The sequence below is a fragment of the Lutjanus erythropterus genome, chromosome 16 (assembly GCF_056507025.1).
Source record: "Lutjanus erythropterus isolate fLutEry1 chromosome 16, fLutEry1.hap2, whole genome shotgun sequence".
In the NCBI taxonomy this organism is placed as follows: domain Eukaryota; kingdom Metazoa; phylum Chordata; class Actinopteri; order Lutjaniformes; family Lutjanidae; genus Lutjanus; species Lutjanus erythropterus.
The window spans coordinates 7,747,763-7,773,530 of NC_139332.1; the positions used below are offsets into that span (position 1 = coordinate 7,747,763).

General features: G+C 38.9%; 1 protein-coding gene across 1 annotated transcript; it reads right to left on the reverse strand.

The window, feature by feature from the left end:
* Positions 1 to 6,273: 6,273 nt before the first annotated feature.
* Positions 6,274 to 24,654, reverse strand: LOC146312694 (terminal nucleotidyltransferase 5B-like). Its single transcript, XM_084739344.1, has 2 exons — positions 23,843 to 24,654; positions 6,274 to 9,253 (listed from the first exon to the last, which is right to left on the reverse strand). Exons 1-2 carry the CDS (start codon positions 23,996 to 23,998, stop codon positions 8,228 to 8,230), a joined length of 1,182 nt encoding a protein of 393 aa, XP_084595470.1. The 5' UTR covers positions 23,999 to 24,654; the 3' UTR covers positions 6,274 to 8,227.
* Positions 24,655 to 25,768: the final 1,114 nt, after the last annotated feature.

Consider the following 25,768-nt stretch of genomic DNA (forward strand, 5'->3'; position numbering starts at 1 on the left):
AGGTAGAGTTGTTTGAGCTACTTATCTATACTCAGTGTACTACCTACAGTGGCTGGTGGTCGGCACACCCCTGGTTTGGAGAAGCAGCAAGAAGGAAATGAAACTTGACAATGCACTAAAGGGCCAGCAGCAAAGTGTAGGACAGCCACCTAAAAAAAAACATTATCAGTTAAAGTGTAGACTACATTTAGAATATTTTCACTGCGGTCACCAGACTCTGTTGGCTAAATCAGTCATTTTATCTCACAGAATACAGGACTTGCTGTTCTACCGCTGCCTCAATCGATTCATTTTTTGTGTTATTGTGTGACTTTGGTGAATCTCAACTAACCTTTTAGAACACAAAAGTCACATAATAACCCAAATAAACTAATCAACGAGGCAGCAGTGAGCAACAACTCCTATGTTATGTGAGGTAAAATTACTGATTTTGCTAATGGAGTCTGGTTGGTTTGAAGAAAGTGCTACTAAGCTTATAACAGCAACTGATAACAGCAGTTTCCCATCAGAAAATATTCTAAATACAGCCTTCACATACACTCGTATTGATTTTTTTTAGTTCCTAAAATACTTCTTGTTTTTGACCCTGTCCACAGCAGTACATTACTAAGGTTCCTACACCAGTTCTCCTGCTGCTTCTCCTGAGCAGTATTAGGCATTTAAGGGACAGTGTTCAATTCAGCATATTGATAAAAGATAAACTGGAGTAACTTTCTAAAGTAAATCTCAAAATCTGGGTTAAAAATTCAGTCTTCCAAAAGCACTCAGATAATCTCAGCACAAGGTTTGATGGCTGTTATTTGGAGCTTTCAGTGAATCACAACTATGTCACGGAGTTGTAGATGTTCAAAATTTAATATTTTTCTGAACACTTGCTCAGAAAAAGTTCAGTTTTATATGCATTGGTTAGAAAAACAGAAGGAAAAAGGAAATAAATGATAAGATTGTTAAGAAAGCTCGCTGCATAGTCTTGTCCTGAAATGAAAGCTGATCTCAAGAGAAGAATTCACAACTTCAAACAATTTAAAAATGTGTTAAAAGCCTTCACAACCTACAACTAACTAATAACTGTGCTGTTATAATCATAATAATCACCTTTGTTTTATCAATTTTAAATTAAAATGTTGGCCCTGTAAAGTTGTGTCCCACATTTCTATTGACTCCACCAGATCTGTCAAAACCTTGATTTGATCAGCATAAAAAGGTTTAGCTTAAAGGACCCCTGTATCACTTCCTGGTTTAAACAAGATGTGAATACTGCTCAAGCTTTCTATTTTTCAGAAAAATCCATTAAACAATATTGATGTTCAACCAGAACATGTCAAGTCTGTAGCCCTTCTAAATCAAAGCTGAATAAGAATTATGGTTTAAAAATGTGTACTTTGATTAGCATGAGGAGAACTTTAAAAAATAAGATGGCTGCTCACTACCACTACGCCTTGAAATGAAAAAAACATTTTGTCAGCTCCTCAGTACCTCAAATAACCCCACTTCAAAGAATCCAAGCTATTCCTTTAAAATTTACTGAAGAACAAATAACATATGTCATGACCCGGTTTGCTAATAGGAGCCCAAGTGAGAAATACATATGTTAAACAGATTTTTGTAGGTATTAGATTTTTATATTTTCACATAAATGTCATGAATTTTTTTTTACTCGTTTTAATTGAAATTCCCCAATAAACATGTTTTCATCTCATTTTGTGGTGCAGGAAAATGTACCAAAAACCAAGGTGGATGCATACTTTTTATTGCCCTCTGTATGGTGCAGGCAGCCCCTTTGCATTTCAGGACAACAAATAAACATCACCATGGTGAAGGCGCTCTGAATATCCACGGATCCTACAAATAGAAATCCTGTGAGTTCCTGGGAATCGGTCGCTAACGACATGATGATGGATGGAGCAATGCCACCCAGTCCAGTAAAACAGCTTTATGAGCAAAACTTCAGCGCCACTTCCTTCATTCTTCAGCCGTAAAGACTGAAATTAGTATCAATCTGATTCAATCGTTCTTGAACAGAAGAATTGTATTTGTTTTTATTGTATCTCAATCGCAGATTTTTGGACATGTGGTACTTTTATGTAACTTAATTTGGATGGCGGCAGCTGAAACCGGGAGAGCATAGTTCTCACTACTTTCCTTGAAATAAAATATGTCTTTTGATTTGTTAACTTCCCCTTTAATTTCCCCTAAAGTCCATGTCCCGTGATAAATACTCTTTTAACATCTTCCTTTAAGCGTGCTCGTTAAAGTTCGCTGTGTTTGTCTTCTGTTTGAGAAGACTCAGCCGTCCGTGCAGCATCCCATCTGAGGACATATTTGTTTTTCTATTGCTATCTCCCCAGGCGGCCAATATAGCCTGATAGGGAGCTGAGAGTTGACAGTTTGTTGCACTGGAGACCATTCTTGGCTCCACGCTCATCCTGACCCTTCCCATCATCCTCCCAGGTGGTATCCGTCAGGGCTAAAGAAGACATTCCCATAATCTAATCAGCTGACATGCAAACTGACTGCATCCCTGAACAACAAGATCATCAGACGGAGATTACTCTTCACAGCACACTGACACAGAAAGGAGGAGGAAAAAATGATAACGGGACCTGTTGAGCTCCAAAGGCTACGAAGGGAGTCGAACCCAGACAGGGCCCACCCACGTTGAAGAGAGTGGGATTGGGAGGGGGTGAGAGGGCCAAGCTGCTGCGAGCTGGTGTGCACTGTGGAACAGTATGAACCACAGTGCTCACCACAGTGTCAGATTTATCTGTGGTATTTGTCCAGGAAAAACAAAACTGTGGCTACCTTGCCTTATGACTTTTTGAAAACCCTTCAGCTACCCTTGGAGGAGCTGCATTGGTGTTGGAAAAATGAACCTTTGTGGCACAAAGCCCATTGTAGGCTATGATGCAAGTGAAGTATACTAGACAACATCATCATTGTGCATCATTCATATGCACTGCTACAGTGGTACACATTGAAGCTAAGCAAGAATGGAGCCTTTGCAATAGTGGCACTGAGAGACACATCAGGTGGGTACAAGAGGAGGGAACATGGTAAGGTGCCCTCTAAAGTGCCCTTCCAATGGACAAAATGCGGTAAAGTGCCCTCAAGGGTGCCCTTCAAGTGGATAGAATTTGGTAAAGTGCCCTCTCAAGTGCCCTTTCAGTAGACAAAATGTGGTTAAGTGCTCCCTAGGGTGCCCCTCTAGTGGACAAAACACAGTAAAGTGCTATCTGAGGTGCCCATCTAGTGTACAAAACATCTTAAAGTACCCTTCTAGTGGACAAAACATGGTTAAGTGCCCTCTAAAGTACCCTTCCACTGGACAAAATGTTGTTAAGGTACCCTTCTAGTGGAGAAACCATGGTAAAGTGCCCTTCTAGTGGACAAAACGTAATAAGGTGCCCCTAAAGTGCCTTTCTAGTGGACAAAACATGGTAAAATGCCCTCTCAAGTGCCCCTCCAGTGGAAAGAAAACACAATATAGTGCCACATAGGCTACCCTGCATACTAGAAAATTATTTTATTCTCTACGTGCCTTTAAATAGGTAAACAGTTCCATGTGTTTTTATTATGATTATTGGTCTGGTGCCCCACTGTGTATAGGTGGTGCCCTTCTTATTTTTTTTACCCCCCTGCCCCTCAGACAGCTTGAATATGCCACTGAATAGTGGTATTTATGTGTATGGAAAAGCTTCCAAAGAGGATGAAGAGGAGAATGCTGACCTGGTCATCGTGAGCAAAGAGGCAAACTTGCTGACACCGATTCTTAAAAGAGAGCTTGAGGTAATGTTAAGTATTTGTAGCATGCTAAGAATTCCATACATAAATCTACGTGTGCATCCCTGTTGGGTGGTTGGAAGATGTAGGTGGCAGCAGCAGTCACATTGTGAGATGGTTCTGCTAGCTTTCTGACATTGTAAGACTATTGTCCTGGATTTTTCATACCATAGATATCACCATGGTTCTTTTACACTGGTCATCTTTTGTCTGGGACAGCCCAAAATTGCACAGTGTATACCCGGATTTAGAGTTGACAGCCATGTTGGCTGCTCTGTGCGGCTGACTTTGGCATAGAAGCAACAGAGGTGAATATAAATATTAGCATAGTAGCATACTCACAATCACTGTTAAAAAGGTCTAATGTTTACCATGTTTGCAATCTTAGTTAAACATGCTACATTTGATAGTTAGCACTTCAGAATCATTAGTAAGTGACTGTCTGGACAAAATCATGGCAATCCATCCAATGGTTGGATAGAAATATCTCAGCAATCATTAACAATATTTCCATATTTCCATCTGGACCAATGTGGTGGTCCAGACAGACCAACATGACCATCCATAGAACTATGCTGTTAGCATAACTAAAATTTTCAGTTCCGTTGAGGTTTAAAGGGATAGTTACGACTGTTTGAAGTGAGGCTGTATGAAGAAGTTATTGATAGTGAGTGTATTACCTACAGAAGATGGCCGTCAGCACAGTCCCAGTTTGAAGAAGCAGCAGGATTAGCTACTGTTTAACAGCTAATGTGGGCCTGCTGCTGTGGACAGGGTCCGCCACTCAGAAAAAAATCCATATCAGTTCAGGTGTACACTACATTTAGAGTATTTTCACCACTTTATCTTGCCATCAGAGAGCCTATTCTGACAGGAGACCACCATCATATGAAGTAAATATCGCTCTTTCTTCAAAGCAACCAAACACCATTGATAAAAACAGTAATTTTAATCTTAATTTAATGTTCCTGGTCAACCACTGCCTTTATCATTTAGTTTGTTTTTTGTTATTGTGTGAATTCTGTTTTAAGGTTTTAATTTTAGATACACCGAAGTCACACAACAGCACAATTAAAGATTGAGGCAGCAGTGGACCAGCAACTACAGTGATCTGCGAGGTAAAATTACTGTTTTTCTCAATGGAGTTTGGTTGGTGAGGAGAGAGCAATATGATATGATATAATATAATATAAGTTTTTGTTTCAAACTGGCTGACTGTCACCTACTGTTGGTAATATACTGACTATACAACCCCTCTTCAAAAAAACTCCAAACTATCCTTGTAAAGGGAAAATTCTGCACGTTTCATGTAGATTTCCATTCAGTCTTGATGAAAGTAGTCAGCTGAAGCAATAAATTCCTCAGTGCGTGCTAATCAACACTGACCATCAACAATGACAGAACATCGACATGAAAAGTGCCAAAGTTTCCCTTTAATCTTGAGTGAATTAATCTTCAACACATGCACAACTTTCTGTAGTTTAATTAATATTACACATTTCCTCACGGCTCTGCAGTTGACTCTGGAGGTCTGGCCACCAGACACAGAAATCACTGGTTTGTTAAAGATACGACAAGCTCCGTCTCAGCTGTGACTTTAATGTGTGTTTATTCCAGTGGAAATCTCCAGGGGTGTCCTATGTTTCCTTGAGTGTATCTGTAGCAGTTTGGAGACAAGTCTGACAGTTAACCCAGGGAGGGAAATTTCCCTTGTCGCATTTAAATCTCATCCCCTTAATCATTCTGACAGACGCTTTTCCTTCCAAATGAACTTTTATAAAGAAATCAGAGAGCGCTCCAGCATCGCAAGTACGTTCTGGTTCCGTTAAGAGCAAAAGTAAGCAGGTGTGTCCCAGCTATGCGCCATTTCACGCTCTACTAAATCTCAAGAAGTCGTCCCCCCATGTAAAAGTAATTTGGATAAAATGTCATAGCGAGGAGAAATGCTGAAATACTGAACTGTTTTGATCATCCAGGAAGTGAAGTGCTGGAATGCATCGCTGCATTCGCTGAAAAGCCAGCAGTCCCATTTCACCACCTGGTCCTCAGCTGCCCCCTCAGAGCTCAACTCATCCAAGACAAGCAGCAGCAATCGGCCCTTTCTGAATGAGGCCAAGGAAAGCCCTTGTCGGATACACAAGTGGAAGGAAATGGCTAATGTATAGGCTCGGGCTCAGGGGAATCCGTTTCAGGCGAGGTGGGGAGGGGAAACGCACACAGCTTGAACAAGTGAGTGTTTGTGTTAGGCCAGTTGGTGTCTGGCTGATGGAACACAGACAACACACTGAAGAGTTTGTGTGATGGAAGAAGATAGACGCAGGGAGATCTTTAGAGACACAGAAACTGAGACAGTGAGATACAGTGAGCAGAGATAGAGTATGCATTCATGACGCAGGTCCCCAGACTAATTTAAGTCAACTGGAGGAAATTAAAACAGCTTGTCCTCATCTAACTTCTATGGACTCTGGAGAAAGTGCAAAGAAAGACCACATCTTTACCAGTTTTGACATTTTTTTAATGATTTAAAAACAAATACCCTGACCCTTGATATAGAAATGTACAGTAAACCTGGATGAAAAAGTTTGAAAAACAATTCTTACATAGCAACTACTACTGTATAAAGACATCGGTCAGTTTTCAGGCACTTGGAACCACGTACAGTCTTTGTTTTGTCATGCTACACAAGGAAGTATTTCTTTGGTCCTTTTCCCCTCCCAGTCAGGTCAGCTGTAACCACAGACAGAACAAAAAAAAACAGCTTTCTCGTTTTGTAACAAGTATTTACATTTCATTAAAGACCCAATACAAGCCTCCATCAGACAAGAAACAGAACTGGCAAAAGTTCCTCTGTCACATATCAACCCTTCATATTTCTCCATACATGTCCACGCTGGTTATGAAACAACAACAGAAAACAAAGGTATAATTATAATGGCTCGAATGAGATTTTTTTTTTTTTACAGCAGTATTAATTAATATAACTTAGTGGAATGGTTTTGATATAAGATTTGGCAAAAAAAAAAAAAAGTTCCTTTTTGTCCATGATGGGCCTTAAACCAAAAAAGGCCCATTGCTACAGAGGTCCCAAGCACTCTAAACGTATGGAACACCATAAAATCAAACACACATATTATTCCTCTTAGATGTAGTGCTATTTATCCATCTAGGTTGTTTTGGGAGTCGCCAACTTTTGGGGATATCAGCCCTAGAGATGTCTTCCTTCTCTCCAGTATAAAAGAACTTGATGGTACTCTGCTTTTGGGGCTCAAAGCACCAAAAAACACATTCGAACAACTCAACAGCAATGTCTCTTTCCAGAAATCATGACCAAATTCATGTAGGTACTGGGGCTGCAACTAATCTGCTGATTAGTTTCAAGTTTGATTGATTAATCATTTAGTCTAAAGAAAGAAAGCTTTCACACTGGCACAATCCTGGAAAATTCCCAAATGGGCTAAGCCCGACTTTAGTCTGTGGCATGCTGGGCCTGCTCCGGAGCAGCAGTGTGAGCTTCCAGGGTCATCCCCTGGAACTGGACTCAACCCAGACTCAACATACCAGTGTGAAAAGGGACTAGAAGATGAAAAGAGCAGTCGTGGAACATTTTAGAATGTTCACATCAGTTACTACATCATGACATTTAACCCAGGGCTGGTAGAAGTGCAGTGTGAATCGTATAGCCCTTGGCTTAGCTTAAAGCTGGGCTAATAGTGTGTGTGTGTGTGTGTGTGTGTGTGTGTGTGTGTGTGTGTGTGTGTGTGTGTGTTTGTGTGTGTGTGTGTGTGTGTGTGTGTGTGTGTGAAAGGGAGATATGTAATTCCAGGATTAACTCTCTTCAGGACTCTTCATTTACTATTATAAATGACAAAAAAGCAGTAAATTGTATTTGCTGCAGCTCTAGTTGGAACTATGTTTTTTCTACCAAACCACACCTGCCAACTGTATGATCACGCAGAAGGAAAAGTGCATCTCGTCATGGATTGGAGGTTACAGCTCTGGCGAGGAGGACGTCTTAGATGTTTACATCCCGTGCTATAAGAAGCACGAGCCTCCCCACCATGACTAGATGCATGCTTCCCTCTGCATGGTGATGCAGTTGACAGACAGTAGAAAGAAAACAGTTCCTACTTGTTTCACTACTACTTGAGTTACCAGGTCATGATTTCTGGACAGAGATCTTGGTATTAAGGTTTTCAAATGTATTTTTGGTGCTTTAAATGTCATCTTGTTCCATTATATTCAAGTGAAAACAGAAATCTCTACAGCCGATATCTCTAAAGCTTAGCAACTCACACTAAAACAATTTAGATGGATAAATAGAATCACAAGTCAGAGGAAAAATGTGTATTTTTGATTTGTGGGTGAAATGTTCCTTTAATCAATGCTCAGCTTACATCACTGTAAAGTTAAAAACCAAAAGCTCTCCAGACATCCTAAAAGTCTTTGCTCAGCTGCAAGGCAGCCACGTTTGATAAGAGTTACTGCATGTTGCCATGGGCGACTGAACTTGTGCCACATAGTAATTGCTGAAGTTGACGTCTCTGACATAGGGAGCGGGCTGGTAGTAGCAGGTGATGTTGGACAGAGCAGGGATAGCGTTCTGTTCGGCCATAACGCGCAGTGCCAGAGCGGAAATAAGTGCCAGCGTCTGTCTGCGCTCATGGCCCATCAGACACACAGTGCTCTCGTCCACCACCTGCCTCAGCGTCACCAGGTACTCGTAGCGCTTGTGCTCTATGCCCGCAAAGTGGTTCTGCAGATACGCCTCCAGTTTCCTCTGCTGCTCGCTTATGTCGGGGAAGTCGATGAAGAAGCGCGAGCACATGTAGCGCTGCATCTGTTTCATTTGAGCCTCAGAGGACGGTTGGAAGCCGCGCACCAGCAGGTGGCAGTACTTGAGCAGCCCGCCGCCCCGGATCTCTTCTGGGCTGCGAGTGGCGATAGTCCTGGAGAGAAGGTGACCCAGAGCTTCCTCGAAATCTCCATACATGCTCTCTCCCTGCACCGTCGGGTGGAAGGTCTCGGACATGGCCGTCTCCGAGCAGCGGTCGAAGAGCAGCAACGAGTCCAGAGTGATCTGGAAGGAGTCGACGCTGAACTCAAACTGCCTTCTCAGGGAGTCCACAAACTTCAGTTCCACGTTCTTGCCGGTGTTGTTGGACAGCGAGATGAGGCTCCAGCGGTCCGTCTCATTGCAAACTTTCACCAGTTTCTGCACGTACGCTTCCTTCAGGGCGAGGGCTGTGATCCGGTCCCTGCACACCCCCTCGGGCAAGAAGTCCACCAGGCAGTCCAGCACCACATCCTTCACCAGTCGGAAGGTTTTGTCGTCTGTGAGGCTCAGGCCGAAAATCAGGTCCAGGTCTTTGTAGCCGAGGCCATTGTCCTGGTGAAGCACGTGGCTGGCCGCCGAGCCGTTCAGCTTCACATCCCGCACCACCACGCCCCGCTCCTCCAGCCGAGCCCTGACCACCTAAAAGACACAGAGAGGGAAGAAAGAGTGAGTGATGGGTATCATAAAAAGATAGCAATCAGAAGAGGCTGACACAGAAAATACAAGTGTGTACATGCAAAAAGGGAGCTGCTCTCTCCTCGCTACATAAAATACAGAGAATCTGGAGAGCTGCCACTTGAACATAATATAGCATGACAGATTAAATGAAAGTAGTAAAGCATTATGAGGCATGAACACTAGCCAACTTTATTGTGAAGGTTGAAATCAATAAACTTTCCTGGATATCTGATTCATTTCAGTTGATGGCTGAACAAGGGAAGGAGAAAATCAATTGTAATTTCACAATAAACAAAGCCTTTTTCATAAATTTCTGGATGCATACATGCTTATCTTTTACCAAGAATACTAATAACTTTCCAATAAAGTATCCTGTGATAAATGGAACCTAAAATGTGTGAACAGAAGAAACCAGTTTATAGTAAAAATGCTACAGGATTTGAGCATTTTTGGAACATTGGGTGAATGCAGATGCTTCATGCAAAGTCAGGGAAAGCCAGTGGCAGATTTCAAATTCCAGTTAAGCAAAGTGTGTGACAAATGTAAGTATTTAGTCATACTGTTTGACTTCTCTAAAACAAAAATGTGTTTAAAGAAGAAAGCAGTGTACAGTAAAAACGCTGCAGGATTTAAGCAGTTTTGGAACATGTAATTGCGGGTGAATGCAGACGCTTCATGCAGAGTCAGGGAAAGCTAGTGGCAGATTCCTGATTCCAATAAATTATATATATATACATATATATATATATATATATATATATATATATATATATATATACATATATATATATATATATGTGTATATATATATACATACATATATATATATATATGTTATGAATGCAAGTATTTAATCATACATTTTGCCTTCGTGAAAACTGAAATGTTTATAGCAAAAACGCTGCAGGACTTCAGCATTTTTTGTATATTTAATTGCCGGTGAATGCAGAAGCTATGCGCATAGTTAGGGAAGGTCAGTGGCAGATTCCTGATTTATACTGTGTGATAAATACAAGTATTTTACTCAAACATTTTGACTTCATGCAAACTAAAATTGGTTAATAGAGGAAACCAGTTTATAGTCAAAACACTGTAGGATTTCTGCATTTCTGGAAGATTTAATTGCGGGTGAATGCAGACGCTATATGCAGAGTCAGGGGAAGCCAGGGGCAGATTTCTGATTCCAAGAAAGTATCCTGTTAAATGTAAGTATTCAGTCAAATGTTTTCACTTCTTGAGATTTAAAATGTGATTACAGTCGGCCCTGTACAGTAAAACGCTGCAGGATTTAAGCATTTTTGGGATATGTAATTGCGTTTGAAGGCAGACGCTGCATGCAGAGTCAGGGAAAGCCAGTGGCAGATTCCTGAAGCTGACAGGCTTTCAGGATCTTGCTTGAAGGACAATTTGTCAACAAAGCGGCTACTTAGAGGCTGTGATCCTCCACTTAGGAGGATGGTGTCATTAACCACCAGAAGCGATCCTGTCGCCCGTGGGAGACAATGTCCTACGTGATATATAGTACACCTCTGATGAGCTGAATACTAGATATAGACTTATCTCCTCATATGTGAAGTACAAGCAACATCAGCACAACAGAGATAAACTCTGGAAAATGGCAAGTCAGTACTTGTCTGCTTTGACAGGCTCTAAACTTAAAAAAGAGCAGTTCAGCTGGGAACTTTTAATCTTTTCGCCTATTATCATATTGAAAAATGTATGGAAGTCCATGTCTACCAATGCAATGGGAAAAACTGATCCTGTAAAGTCATTATAATGACACACTTTCTTGAATTAATGACTTAGTATAACAAAATCATGACTAGGTATCTCAAAATAATTACTATCTTAAAATAATATTTTAGTATAGCAAAATAATAACTTATCATCTCAATATAATGACTTTTATCTCAAAATGACTTTGTATAGCAAAATAATGACTAAGTATCTCAAAATTATGACTGAGCATATCTAAATAATTTCTCGAATAAATATCTGTCATTATTTTGATAAAGTGTCTAATTTTTTGAGAAACTTTGTTATTATTTTAAAATACTAACTAAATTTGAGACGGTGAGTCATTATTTGGTAGGAAATTCATTATTTTGAGAAATGTATTCATTATTTGAGATACTAACTTATTATTTTGCAGTATTATGTCATCATTTTTTAATGTTTCTCATTATAATGACTTACAGTATCTTTTTTTTTGGCATCACATCGGCAGAGATGGGCTCCCATAAAATCGTGATTCCTTTGTTATCCTATAAACCCTCCTTGGCAAGAAAAAAAACACTGTTGTGATGCTTTGGGGAAACTGCTGAGCTACAGGCAGCTGAAATGTTTATGCTTCCTGTCTGTTGCATCACTCAAATGACACTCAGAGGAGAAAAACAGCCAAACAGGCCAGTTCTGCAGAAATACGAAACACAGCTGTCTGTTACAGAGAACTCTCGCTGAGCCACACTGTCCTGCCATCTATCAATAAATGTAGACAGACTTCTATCCAGCCAGGTAACTCTATCGCTATTTATTTTAGAGACTGACACACTGACAGCGTCATCATGCAATAAAACCCTTTTTATTAATGGCGCTCTACTACTTACAATGTAAAACTAAGGCAGTTTCTTCAATCTGGCCTTGTTTCTCTAATATATTTTGTTGCTGTCAGCCTTTTAGCAATTAAGGTACTGACTAAAGCCATGGAAAACACAATAAAATAAAAGGAAGTAAGATGAGGAAGGTATTTTCTATGTTGCAGATTCTTTTCCCTCCCTTTGGCATCACCTACTGTACTGTAAGGTGATGTCAGCTTCCTCATCATTGTAACAAAACTTACTGTTTTAGTGCCAAGTGTTTTGATTGCATCTCAGATAAAAGGTCCTGGTGTTAAGTTCAGCCTTTCTTATTTGTTTTCATTTAAAGTATGCGATGAAGGACAATTTTATATCTGTGCTCTGAGCAAGAAGCTGAGGTAGCCCATAGTGTGTTTAGCTAGGGGAAGCAGCTAGCCTAGCTCTCTCTAAGTGAAAAAATAGGGCTAAAACATCACTGAAGCTCACATTTACACGCATATTATATTTTTTTTAATCCGTACACAAAAACAAATGTGGATTTTGGATAAACTACAGTACAGAAACTGTGCTGAGTGACTGTGTCAAGAAATAGCGACATATAGCACTAACTCACTCATAACAAATCACAGCTGATAAAATACGATGAGAAGACCGATTTTATATCGCATTAAGCAGGAGGCTGAAGTCTACTGTGTTTAGCTAGGGGAGACAGCTAGCCTAGCTCTCTCCAAAGTGACAAAATACACCTAAAAATGATGCTAAAGCTCACATTTATATTTTATATTTATTAAAAACACAAAAAAGAAATGTGGATTTAGGGTTAGCTACAGTACAGAAACTGCACTTAGCAATCTGCTTGTTAGCTAGAGACTGTCGCATAGAAATAGTGGGTGAATAAATTGTTGGTGGGCCATAAAGGCCCTGCAGGTGAGCCAAGATGTCATGAAAATCAATAAAGGAAAGTTTTATATTTATGTTTAAAATCGCCATAAAATATTTATGATTGATTTTTAAAAAAGTAATCAGAAGAAAAAACAACAACAAAAAACACATAACATTAAATTATGTGTTACACTTCATTTATCTGACCTAGTTTAACAGCTGTTACACTGAATTTGGTGACCTGCCACATGTGACCTGTCATTTTAACACAGAAATGTATCTTATATCTCGTCATTGGGATGACTAGTCTTGTGTGTTGATCAGAAATAAAGGTGTGGGTAGGCCGCAGAAGAGTGCCAGGTTTAAAGTGGGCTGTGGCATTTAGTTTGGGTATGGTTACTGTAGACAGACAAATTTAAATGGTATGATAAGAATCAATTTCCATACTAGGATATAGCATAAAACTGGTGCACCACTGGAACCCTACAGGAAATTTAATACAAAGCAAAGGCACTATAAAATCCAATGAGAAACAGTCAGATGCTTCGGAGAGTGAAATTACACAGAGTTTCACAGGACACCGGACAAAACTGCAGAAAAACAGATTTTTTTAATCATCCACTGAGGGAAACCCACAGCAGTATTTGCTCTGACCTCACACTTAAACAGTTGGTCCGAGTTAACAGCACGCCATAATCTGCCTGTCTGGGGGTCCCGAAAGGAACGTATGAGGAAGCAACACTCTGCCACCCCCACCATCCCCTTCCTTCAGCACTCATAAAACAGGCCAGTACATTTCCCACATGACGCACCAGCACCTGGTGAGCTGAGTGAAGGGAGACACTTCCGCCGACGTCCGGGCGAAAAAAAAAAAAGCCTTGTAAAAAAAGCCGCAAACACACCAGACTGTCTGGTGTTGACAACGCCTTGGCGACACATAACAGTCTCTCCACTTTCCTTCTCCAGTCTCAATCGTTTCCTTGAGTATTTCATTTAAGCTGCGGCCTGAATGTGTTTTTATTATGGCAGTTTGAAATGACCCAGCCATTTACCAGCCCATAGTCCCCTGGACGCCAATGAGGGCTCCGGGCAGTGATTCAGACGATCCCTCTGCCAAGGAAATGGCGACAGCGAGCAAGGAGTTACGAGTCCCTGACCTTCGCATTCACTCCAAAACTAACCCAGCCAGTCAGTCGTACAGTAGCTTGGCAGCCGGCGGGGGATGATGATGGTTTTTCCTCTGATTTGAAAAGCTTCCTTGAGTTTCCTAGGCACGGGTGGTCATTTCACCTGTTTGCTCAGACCAGAGTGAGTAACGGACTGAAACGTGATGCTGTTACACCCCTGTGAGGTGGATGTTTTCAATGAAGGATTTGTTCATCTGCTTTAAGGTTTCAAAGACATTTTAATGTCTTTGACCCCAAAATCTTTATTTGATAGGACTTTATCCAAGGAGTCCATTTGGAGAGACTTTTGTTGCATTAGATTTTTGAGCCAGCCATGTAAGATAAAACTGGTGAGAATGAAAGCTATGGTAAGAGGAATCATTCTCTTCATATATCTTGTTACTGTGTTAACACTGTGATTTAATAGTAGAGTCAAGTTATTCCCCATCTTGCTGGGTGCCCTGCAACCAGCTCTAGGGTTCCCTAGACGGCACCACATGCACCAGGATGCATTGCACATGAGCTCCTGATGCTCATGCCCATGTTGCAACATATACCTAGCCCATAGCTATTACTATGTTGGCCAAAACATAGTGTTATGTGATAAAAATACTCATCTAGCACGCCCCTCTGGCTACCCAGAGGCAGATGATAGAAAGCTGAAATAGCCTGTAGTTCTTCCTTAACACCAACTACATCACTGTAAGCAAGAAGAAAAACAGATTTTGCAGCAAGAAAAATGGTGAATTTTTTAATTTTTTAATACTGAGGTCACAAGTCCTCCCTGTACAAAAACCCCTAGGCTAATATTTAAAGTTATTTTTGATTTTTCATATTTTATTTTATCAGTGAGGTTTGTAGTAAAGTAGTATAAAGTAGTCATATTTAAAGATTTTTTAAATTATAGTAAGCAGAGGTGTGAACTTGAGTCACATGACTTAGACTCAAGTCATATATAAGACTCACTCCTCATGACAAAATAAAAAAAGGGCTTTGATGCTAATTTTAACACTAATGACCTGTGACTTCACTTGGTCCTGAGCCTTTTTACTTGAAAATACTTGATACCTTCCTCTAAGCCAAAAATTAATTTCCAGCAAGTTCAGATTTAATTCCCAGGATCCAATACAAAAAAAAGGGGGGAAAAAATCATGAAAAAATTAAACCACCAATAATCTTGTATAAAAACTATGAGTGAATGAATTGCAGTATGCAAAACGTTGAAAATTACTTTCAACATTTTAAGGTGTAAAAAGAATGGCATATTGACGCTACTATAGTTATAGTTAGTTAGCTAATGTTAGCTAAACAGCTAAGTAACTCAATGTAAATCAATGAAGTTGAAAACTCACTGTTACATTATGATATAATTCAAAGTTTTTGGCCTGTGACTGTCTTTGACTGCAAAGAGCTGAGACATACTTGTGACTCGCAAAACCATGACTGTTAAAGTAAGTATCACCGTAGGTTGCTAAAACCCCCAAAAATCCAGAGGAAAAAAATGCAGACCTTGGTGTCCTAAGTGGTTGCTATTACCCTGAGCACGCACAAATCAATGCTAAATTTTGTTTCAAAAGCATGAAGCAGCGTTAACCACTTTGGCAATAAAAAACCCCACCAAAACTCTAATTTCATCAATAGAAAACCCAGCTGAAGAGATACTATCAGCGCTGCCCACACTGTTTGATCTGTGGACTAAAAAAATGAAAGCAAACTGCCAAATATAAATCATTACTGACCAGTCTAAACTGAATGTTCCTCCTCGAGGGAGCATTGGGAGCATGTGGTGTCTTCTTGTTGCTCTTTCTCAACAATAGCCCAGTGAGGAGTTGGTTTACAGCCTGGCGGGGGCCACGGTGGAGTCAGGCAACCGGTCTTCACTTACCACAGTGATACGTTGTCAAGCCTGACCCACAAGCCCACTGTTATTACAGGCACTAATCCACTGCTCACATTCTGCTTCAAATCCAGACCACTTTCTACCATCTGGGAAAGTGGACTACTACTTCCAGTTTGGGAAAAAAAAAATTAAAGGGGCAGTTCACCCCCAAATCAAAAATACATATGTTTCCTCTGGCCTGTAGTGGTATTTATCCATCTAGGTAGTTTTGGTGTGGGTTCAGGAACTTTGGAAATATCAGCCACAGAGATGTCTCCCTTCTCTCCGATATAATGAAACTAGATGGCCAAACTACACCAGCCAACTGCATCACCACGCAGAAGGAAGCTGCTCATAGAAGAGAGGTTACAGCTCAGCCGAGGAGGATGCCATTAATGTTTACATCCTGTGATGAGCCTCTCATCCTTGAGTAGATGCACCCTTCTTCTAGGGTTGTGTAATTGGATAAAGATATCAGTCTTTTTGATGCACTCTCTCAGTGGTACACCCACTAAGCCAGAGGACAAGTGAGAGGAAAACAGCCTGTCGAGTCAGAATATTTTCACATCTAACTCAGTGAAGTATGGATTCTTTTCAACCAGACCAGGGTTGATGATTGTTGTAACAGTCGAAACACGACCCAAGATGATTTTGATGAGTTTTAGTTAGTTTATGTCCATCATGTTTGAATAAAGTATGTTTAACGGAGTTAACAAGGCAATTCAAGCTTGTCTTAGTTCTGCAAAAGAAAGAAACATATTCAGCTGTATTTTCTTGTTTAATAAGGAAAATAAGTGTGAGAATATTTCCTTTCTTGACATTTATCACATCTGACACCCAATCCTACTTCCTTCTGCGATTGGCTGGCGTGGCTCAACAAACAGAAAATAGTTGATACATGAAACTGCTCTCAACGAGGCTTGTGGATTATAGTTTTCAAATGCATCTTTGAGCAGCGCAAACCAAGTGCTATCTAGTTCTGTTATATTCAAGAGAGAGCAGACAACTTTATGGGTGATATCTTCAAAATATGCTCTCTATATTCTTACAGTACACTTACCCCTGTTTGTAACAAAAAAAAAAAAAATAGAGACTCTGGTATCAATTTGCGCTACGGTGGCAATTTCCGACAAGGCAGCATAAATCAGACTTTTTGCCGAAACCTCATTTTGTGTGGCCGAAAAAATTGGCAAAGACTATAATTTGTGCCATAAAATTCTATGCTTTGTTACAGAAGTATGTTGTTCATATTCTACATGTCCCAGAATGCATCCCAATTTTGTTATCAATCCACTGAGGGCTTCTAGCTGCTACATGTCAGCAAATGCTAGACAGCATCGCATTATTATAAACCACTAACTACTTTGCTGGAGTGCAATGGCAACCTGAATATTTTCATTTTTATAATAAATTGTATAATAGTTGTACACTTTAATGTCTGCTTGCCAATATATTCTGCTTTCAGAGCCGGTCATTAATTATTAAGTTATTGCTAAATCCAACCATAACTGAATGCAGAGGCGGTTGTGTAATATGATAATAAGTAGATACAAATATAATCTTATATTTAAAGATAATGCTGATGGGACTTGGGATGAAATTGAGTTTGACACCGTTTGCGTAAATGGACAAATAGCGATACTGATAAGAGGAAAATATATAATTTTGGTTTAGATTGACGTCAAACACGTACTTTAGACACAACACTGAAGTTCCTATATGATAGCCTGTACAGCTGGAATCAATCTTCATAACTCTGCCTCAACACATAAACCCACTCAACAAATGATGTAACCTATGGCACACGAATCAGATGTCTGTGTTAATCATCATGTGGTGTGATGCTACACCGTATGTAGGCTACATAGGGCCTGTGCACATATACAGCCTGCTGAGGGAGCATGTATGTCACTAAATACCCTGACTGTGGGTTGATGATTGTCAGCGTTAAATGAAACGGAGAGCACAGAGGTGTAAGTAACAGTAAAAGTTTTCCCTCACGGCTACCATGGCTCACTCGCAACCAGACCACAAACAGATGGTATTTAAATGTGGCGCTCAGACAAACCCACCGCCAAGAGGGGGCTCCTCTCTCTCTTTGGGAGTGTGATCCGTCGGTCACCTTCGCCCGGTCCATGACGAAAGCTTTGGCTCATCTCTATCTGTCTCAGGTAGACAGCTCTGTCTGCCGCACGGGCTAAAAATAAATGACATTAAAGGAGCAGACTGGTGGTTTCGCATGTTGTCTCCCATTTACCATGAATCACGGATACCTCACATTACTGTCAACCATTTTCCAAAACATATCATAGTGGTTTAGATCTGAATGTGTTTTTCCCTCTCTTCCAGGCAGCCACTGGTTTCCACTCGTGTCCATATGGTATGAAAATCAACTTGCAGGGACTTGAAACCTGCTTGACATTTTCCATGACAGAGAACATGGCGTCGGCTCTTATTTCTGTCAAAATAATGGTGTCACTGCATGGTGATGCTGTGTTGACTTTGCAAATCAGTCTGTATTTGCAGGTGCATCATGCTGATGAAATTCACAAATGCTCAACAGTGATGTGTCAAGTGTATTTCATTTCTAAAAAATGTGCTACGACATGAAAAAATAGCAATTATGGACCTTTGTTATAAGTATTTGTCAGAGCTGTCAATCTAAGACATACACTAGAGGTTATTTTAAAGGGATAGTTTGGATAATTTGAAGTGGGGTTGCCATCTACTGTAGATGGCCCCCAGTTTGAAGAAGCAGAGAGGACTACCAGGGGTTGGTCCAACACCAATATTTTAGGCAGTGTCAGTGGTCGATACCACGATACCAATATTGGTACTGAAATTCTGGTTATTTCAAAGTACACATGTCTATGCACTGATCCAATTCCTCATAATTTATTGACCCTGAAACGGGACCATGCTATTTCCCAGCAGTGTCCTGTACACCGTTTTTCCCAGGATGGCGAAGTCATATTCTGTTGAATTCGTCCTCTTTATGTATTTTGTTTATGTTTTGCAATGCAATAAACATGGTTTAAGCTGAGCCAGGCCATGCAAAAATGATAGCATCATACAGGGTTAGTAGTATACAGTCTTTATAAAAAAAGTTTTTTTAACACCCTCCACTTTTGCCAGTGGAGTCTGGTTGGTTTGGGGAGAGCGATATTTGGCTTACATAGTAGTGTTTATACTGCCCATATATATATTAAAAAAAACATGGTGAAATTTAACCAATTAAGGTAGTAGTAAACAAGCAACTCCTGTGTTCTGAGAGGCAAACTTACTGATTTTGCCAATGGAGTCTGGTAAGTTTAGAAAGAGCAAATATTTGTCTTATATAACGGCGATTTCCCATTGGAAAAGACTCTCTGACGGCAAAGTAAAGTGTTGAAAATATTCTGAATATAGCATACTGTTAAACTGATATTGATTTTCTTAGGTGGCTTAAATACAACTGACTGCTGCCGCTGCTATCAGCAGTACATTGATTAGCTCCCTACACCAGTATTCCTGCTGCTTCTCCACTGACTATGGACAATTACCTCATACAATCCCACTTAAAAGAATCTGAACTATCCCTTTAACTGGCAGCAGCTGGCTGGACAGAATGAGATTATCTATGGTTACTTTAAATTAATAGAACACACATAATTATATCCAAAAATATTCCTTTCCACTGCTTTTCGTCTGAGGGCTCTTTTGTTTTCATTAGACATTAGCAAGTATTTGCACTGCTAATTCAAACTTCATTGACAAAAACATGTTTTCCTAAGCTAAAAATCTCCAGGCTATATAGAAAAAACATCTCAGGATTACTAAAATGTTTATCTATGTACTTTGGGTACTTTGGGTACTGCCATACTCAATATAACAGGACAGACAACGGAGACAGACAGAGAGAAACCTTTGGTGCCTCTCATCAGACGCTGGGTAACCAGTGGGCTAACTTTCCGAAAGGTTCTCGAAAAGCACTCTGGAAAATATGTCCGGGGTCCCTGTTGTCTGCATGATTGTGTAATGAAGGAAAGACATTAGCGGGGATGCTCGGTGCAGATGGTGGGGGCCTCTGTGATTATAGAGGCCCTTGAAATGTTGTGTCTATGAGGGTCTTTCTTCCCCACAGGATCACCACAGAAACTATGAATCACTCAAGTGAAATGTGAACCTGGATTACAGGCAAAGACATTTAAATAATGCGAAGGAAAATTGCAACCCAGGCAATTCCCCATACGTTTCATTCCAAGTAAATATACTCTCACTCAGTCATTATCTGTCGCTCATTTTCACGAGAGCTGTGAAGGAGCAGACGCATTAGTGAGCTAGTGGAAAAGTGCAGTCACGCCGTTTAGATCATCCCGACTCGACGTTGCAAGTGTGAGTGATCAAATGTCTGTTTGAGTGTAATCAGCTCTGCCACAAATCCTCAGCACCACTGCACAAATGTGTTTCATAAAAAAAAGCAGTGGCAATCTGTGTGTCAACACGTGAGAGAAGGAGAGAGGGTTGTGTTCATGTTGTTGTTCATGTTGGCTCATGTTGTTCTTAAGTTATTTCCACACTGCTCGAGCAACAAGTCAAGTTATTTTACAGAAACATCCACTGAAAAGTGTCCATCTTATGCATTAAATCTATTTTATGTGACAACCTGTGGTGGGAGAAGTATTCAAATTATTTACTTAAGTAAAAGTAGTGATACCACACTTAAGAAATACATAAGTTTTGTCAGCAAAATGTGCTTAAAGTATCAAAAGTAAAAGTATTTGTTTTTCAGATTGGTCCTTTCTGTGTTATATCATATATATTACTGTACCATGATCATTGAAGCATTGACATGTAAACAGTAGGGGAGACCTGGAGCAATTGTAACATTTGCTACATTTTCCTCCCCAGCTCTCAGACTACTTGAATCATAATCAATTTTTGGTATAGGAAACACATGTATGTGTTGATACATTTTCACTAATAAGATCAAAGCTATAATATTAAATTTAATGCAAAATAAGTCGTATAAAAGTCATATTAACCCACTGTATCTCAAATAAAGGCACACCTCAAAGTAATCACATTACTGCTGTAGTATTTCATAATGTTACTTAAGATATTTTGTTGTTGTTGTTGGTATATGATTCAAATTCTCTTAGCTGTCAAACACTGTATGAATTAAAATCTCAAGTCTATTTCTAGAGGACTTAGCAGCAATGCTAGCGCTAACTTGATTTAAAAGTAGTTTTACATTTAAATTTAGTAAAATATGTTCTGACAGAAAAGTATGTCAACACGGACTAATGAGGTGCTTTCATTGGGTCACGTGGTCAGGGTAAAATCTTGTTTGCTAGCTAGCAACACCTATGTTAGCATAGTTTGTTTTTGTTAATTTTAAACCAATAACTGAGAGATAAAATTTGTTTAAGTTTACATCTGCAGTCATCTAAACATTTGTACATTAAAGAGCCAAATTTCATACCTCGGTGTCATCACTCTAGCTTGTTAGTGATTAGAGGAATTGAGTGTGTTACAATTGCCCCTGTTACAACTGCCCCAGGTCTCCCCCATTCAAAGTTATAGCTGATTGAGGTGGAGCTGTTTTTATATTTTATATACTCATCACATGTTTTGTTGGTAAAATCTTTACCTGAAAAAGTAACTAGTAACTTAAGCCATCAAATAATGGTAACAGAATACAAAGTACAATATTTCTATTTATATAGTATACTGAAATGCAGTGGAAGTATAAAGTAACATAAAATGAAGAAAAAGTATACTTAAGTACAAGACTTGAGTAAAAATACTTAATTACTTGCCAGCACAGGTGACAACCTGTGGAAAGTTAGGTTGGTGAAGGGACATAACTTCAGATTTTTTCACAAGAAGTTACAAGAAGTGTCAGAACATGTTGAATATTATCTGAAATGCACCTTTACAGTCATTTCTACTTAGTCAGCTTGTCAATAAGGAAGTATTTGCAGTGTTGAGTTGTCAGTGTGTATTTGTGAGTATTTCTGTGTGTGTACTGAGGGTGGGTGGGTCAGACACATGGATTTCTTCAACTCTCAAAAAGATTTTTCTTTTTTTTTTAATTTATTTTTTTTTTTATCTTCTTAGATGAAAACGACAGCTTGTGATGTACAGGCTCAACTCTTTCTTTAGTCAGAGAATATATAATTGTACCATAAAGTCAGTGGTATAAAGTAACTAAGTGAATTTACTCAAGTACAGCTCTTGAGTAGGCCTACACTTTTGAGGTTTATTTGAGTAATTACATTTCATTTTATTTTATTCAATAAGATGAGCTACTGGCTCACCTTCAAATTATAAAAAATTACAAAATATTATGGACCATTAAGATATATTATTAAAGATACACAGCTGTATTACAGTATTAAATCACACGAGCATTAGATTGTAATCCAACAATATAACACGTTATTCTGAAACAGTCCATTTTGTATAATGAGTACTTTTACTTTCAGTGTGTTAAGTACATTTTGATGGTAATACTTTTGCACTTTTACTTGAGTAAAGTTTTGAATGCAGTACTTTTACTTGTCACAGATTATTTCCACACTGTAATATTGTTACTTTTACTTGAGTAAATAATCTGAGTACTTCTTCCATGACTGAGTACTTAACTTCAGTAGATGATACAAGTACTTTGTCTACTACTGAGTATAGTAAATGTATCAAAACAGGAAAGTACATCTACTTTTACTTAAGTAAAAGATCCGACTACTTCTTCCACTACTGAGAATATCACAATGTATCAAAACCAGGGAAGTACTGCTACTTTTACCTGAGTAAATAATCAGAGTACTTCTTCCACGACTGACTATTTAACTTCAGTAAATGATCCGAGAACTTAATCTACTACTGAGTACATTAAAATGCGTCACAAACAGGTGACTACTGTTACTTTTACTTGAGTAAATGATCCCAGTACTTCTTCCACAACTGAGTATTTTACTTGAGTAAATGATCTGAGTATTTCATCCACTACTGAGTACATTGTAATGTATCACAAACAAGGAAGTACTGCTCCTTTTACTTGAGTAAATGGTCTGTATACTTCTTCCATTACTGAGGATATAAAAATGTATCAAAACCAGGGAAATACTGCTACTTTTACTTGATTAAATAATCTGAGTACTTCTTCCATGACTGAGTATTTAACTGTAGTAAATGATCCGAGAACTTCATCCACTGCTGAGTACATTAAAATATATCACAAACAGGTGACTGCTGCTACTTTTACTTGAGTAAATGATCCGAGTATTTCACCCACTGCTGAGTACATTAAAATATATCACAAACAGGTGACTGCTGCTACTTTTACTTGAGTAAATGATCCGAGTATTTCACCCACTGCTGAGTACATTAAAATATATCACAAACAGGTGACTGCTGCTACTTTTACTTGAGTAAATGATCCGAGTATTTCACCCACAGCTGAGTACATTAAAATATATCACAAACAGGTGACTGCTGCTACTTTTACTTGAGTAAATGATCCGAGTACTTCTTCCACTTCTGAGTATATTAAAAATGTATCAAACAAGGGAAGTACTGCTACTTTTACTTGAGTAAATGATGTGAGTAGTTCCTCTACTTTTGAGTATATTAAAATGCATCAAAACCAGGAAAGTATTGCTACTTTTACTTTAGTAAATGATCCGAGTACTTATTCCACTTCTGAGTATGCTAAAAATGTATCAAAACCAGGAAAATACTGCTGTTACTTGAGTAAATGATGCAAATACTTATTCCGCGACTGAGTACATTATCATGAGTATTTTATAATCATGAAGTATCGCTACTTTTAACCTAAAAAAACACTACAGTAAATAAAACTACAAAGTTTGTGATAAAAGTTACATTTTTCTTGCAAAAGTACCATTACTGCTCATATTGATGGTTTTATTCTGTTACTCCATCATTAATGCGATGCGCGCACCTGGAGATTTTTATTCTAGAGGGCTGATGAAGACATGAAAAGACAGTTTAACAGAGAGAGAGAGAGACAGACAGACAGACAGACAGACAGTGGTCTCACCTGGACGATCTGCCGGGGCTGCACGGACAGCGTGGGGAAGTTTCCTCGGCCGTGGATCGGGACGCTCTCCCCCAGGATGGAGTCCAAACGCCGCACCTGATCCCAAGACAGCACGCTGACTCGCCGACTCTGCTCCGAGGCATCACCGGAGGACATGACGACCGGACCCGACGGGATGTCCACAGTCACAGTGCGGAGGACAGAGTGAGAGCAGCAGCGCACAATCCTCCAGAAGAGCCGGTGATGAAGAGTGAAAAAAGACAGACAGCGGCTCCTCTTCTGGGACGAATATCACTTTAAACCTCCTCAATGAAACAAAATGATGGGATTTATTTGTAAAATATCGGACATCTCCAAAGTAAAAACTTCCAGTGAGTCCTCTTCTGTCTCCCTCTGACTCTGTCCTCAGATTAGAGCCGCCTCTGGACTCACACCGGGTTTTTACCAAACCGGGATTAACAGGAGCCTCCCCATTGGCTGGCCAGAGATTTATGAACGCTCAAACGTACAGAAGACTACAATCAGCCTACACACACACGCACACGCGCGCACACACACTCACACACCTACTTCCCATGCGTCAGATGACAGGTTCAAGGACTGTAGGAAATATGGTAATTACTACTTGAGCGCAATTAGAGGACGCAGTCATCTGGAACTATATAGGCACGAGAAACTCCACTGTTGTGTCTCAGTCAACTGAAAAACATACTACACGTGTTCTGTGTTTTAACTGTGTTATATGCAGAAGTGGCAAAAGTTTGCGCATTCTTTTCAAGTAAAAGAACAGGTACTTGTGTAAAAAAAAAAAAAAAAAATATTCATTCAATTCATAAAAGTAGAAGTAGGGGAGAGTAGGGATGGTAGTAACCAAGGTTGCGAGGGTTAGGTTAAAAAAAATATTCTGATATATGACGAATTGCCTGTTAAAGTGAAAAAATATGACAAAAAAAGTAATTGTAAAAGCAACAGTCTAAAAAAGTTGCCAGTTTGAAAATAATTGTAGGAAAACTTAAAAAGTCAGTTACTCAGTTACAGGACAGTGTTAATATGGTTTGATCAAATTCGATTGGAAAATATTACAGAAATAAATGAATTAATTAAAAAAAAAAAAGCTATGAAAAAATGCATTAATAGAATTAGTACATAAGAAAATTAAATGAGAAGATATCAGTTTATGTCACGTTTTATAAATTAATTAACAGCTACATTTATTTTTAATGTTATTTTATGGATTTAATGGCATATTAATTTATTGATTGATTCAATGTTTCTTTTTTCTTGTTGTTGTTGTTATTTGATTTTGTCAGCTACGATACTCCATAATAAAACACAGAAATCTCAAAACTGTTCCAACTTTGTTAAAAAAAAAAAAAAAGAAAAAAGTGCACATAGGGAAATTATTAATATAAATGCATCATAAACAATTGTATATACACCATATCCTAGTATTACTACAAAATCTCAGATATTACACTGTAAAAAAAAATAGTTGAGACAACTTAAAATTTCAAGGTAACACACTGCAATAGATTTTTGAGTTTTGAGCCAAACTCAAACTTTTAAGTTTTGAAATAACTTTAAAAAAATTTGCTGACTTATAATCTTAAATTGAGGTAATTTACTTTTCCTGTTTAGATAAACTTTAATCTTTGAGTTTTAGAAACAAAAAAACAAAAAAACAAAAAAAAAACGGGCTGTGAACCTGATTTATAGTACCTGAAAACATAAATAGTTTTAATTGAAAATATTAAAATTTTAACATTGACTTTCACTTCAATGAATTTAGTCAATATCTTTTTGAGTTTCTAAAACTCAAAGAAGTTTATCTAAAGAAGAAAAGTAAATTGTCTCAATGAAAGATCAGTACAAACTATTTCAAACCTTAAGAATTTGAGTTGGGCTCAAAACTCAAAAATCTTTTGC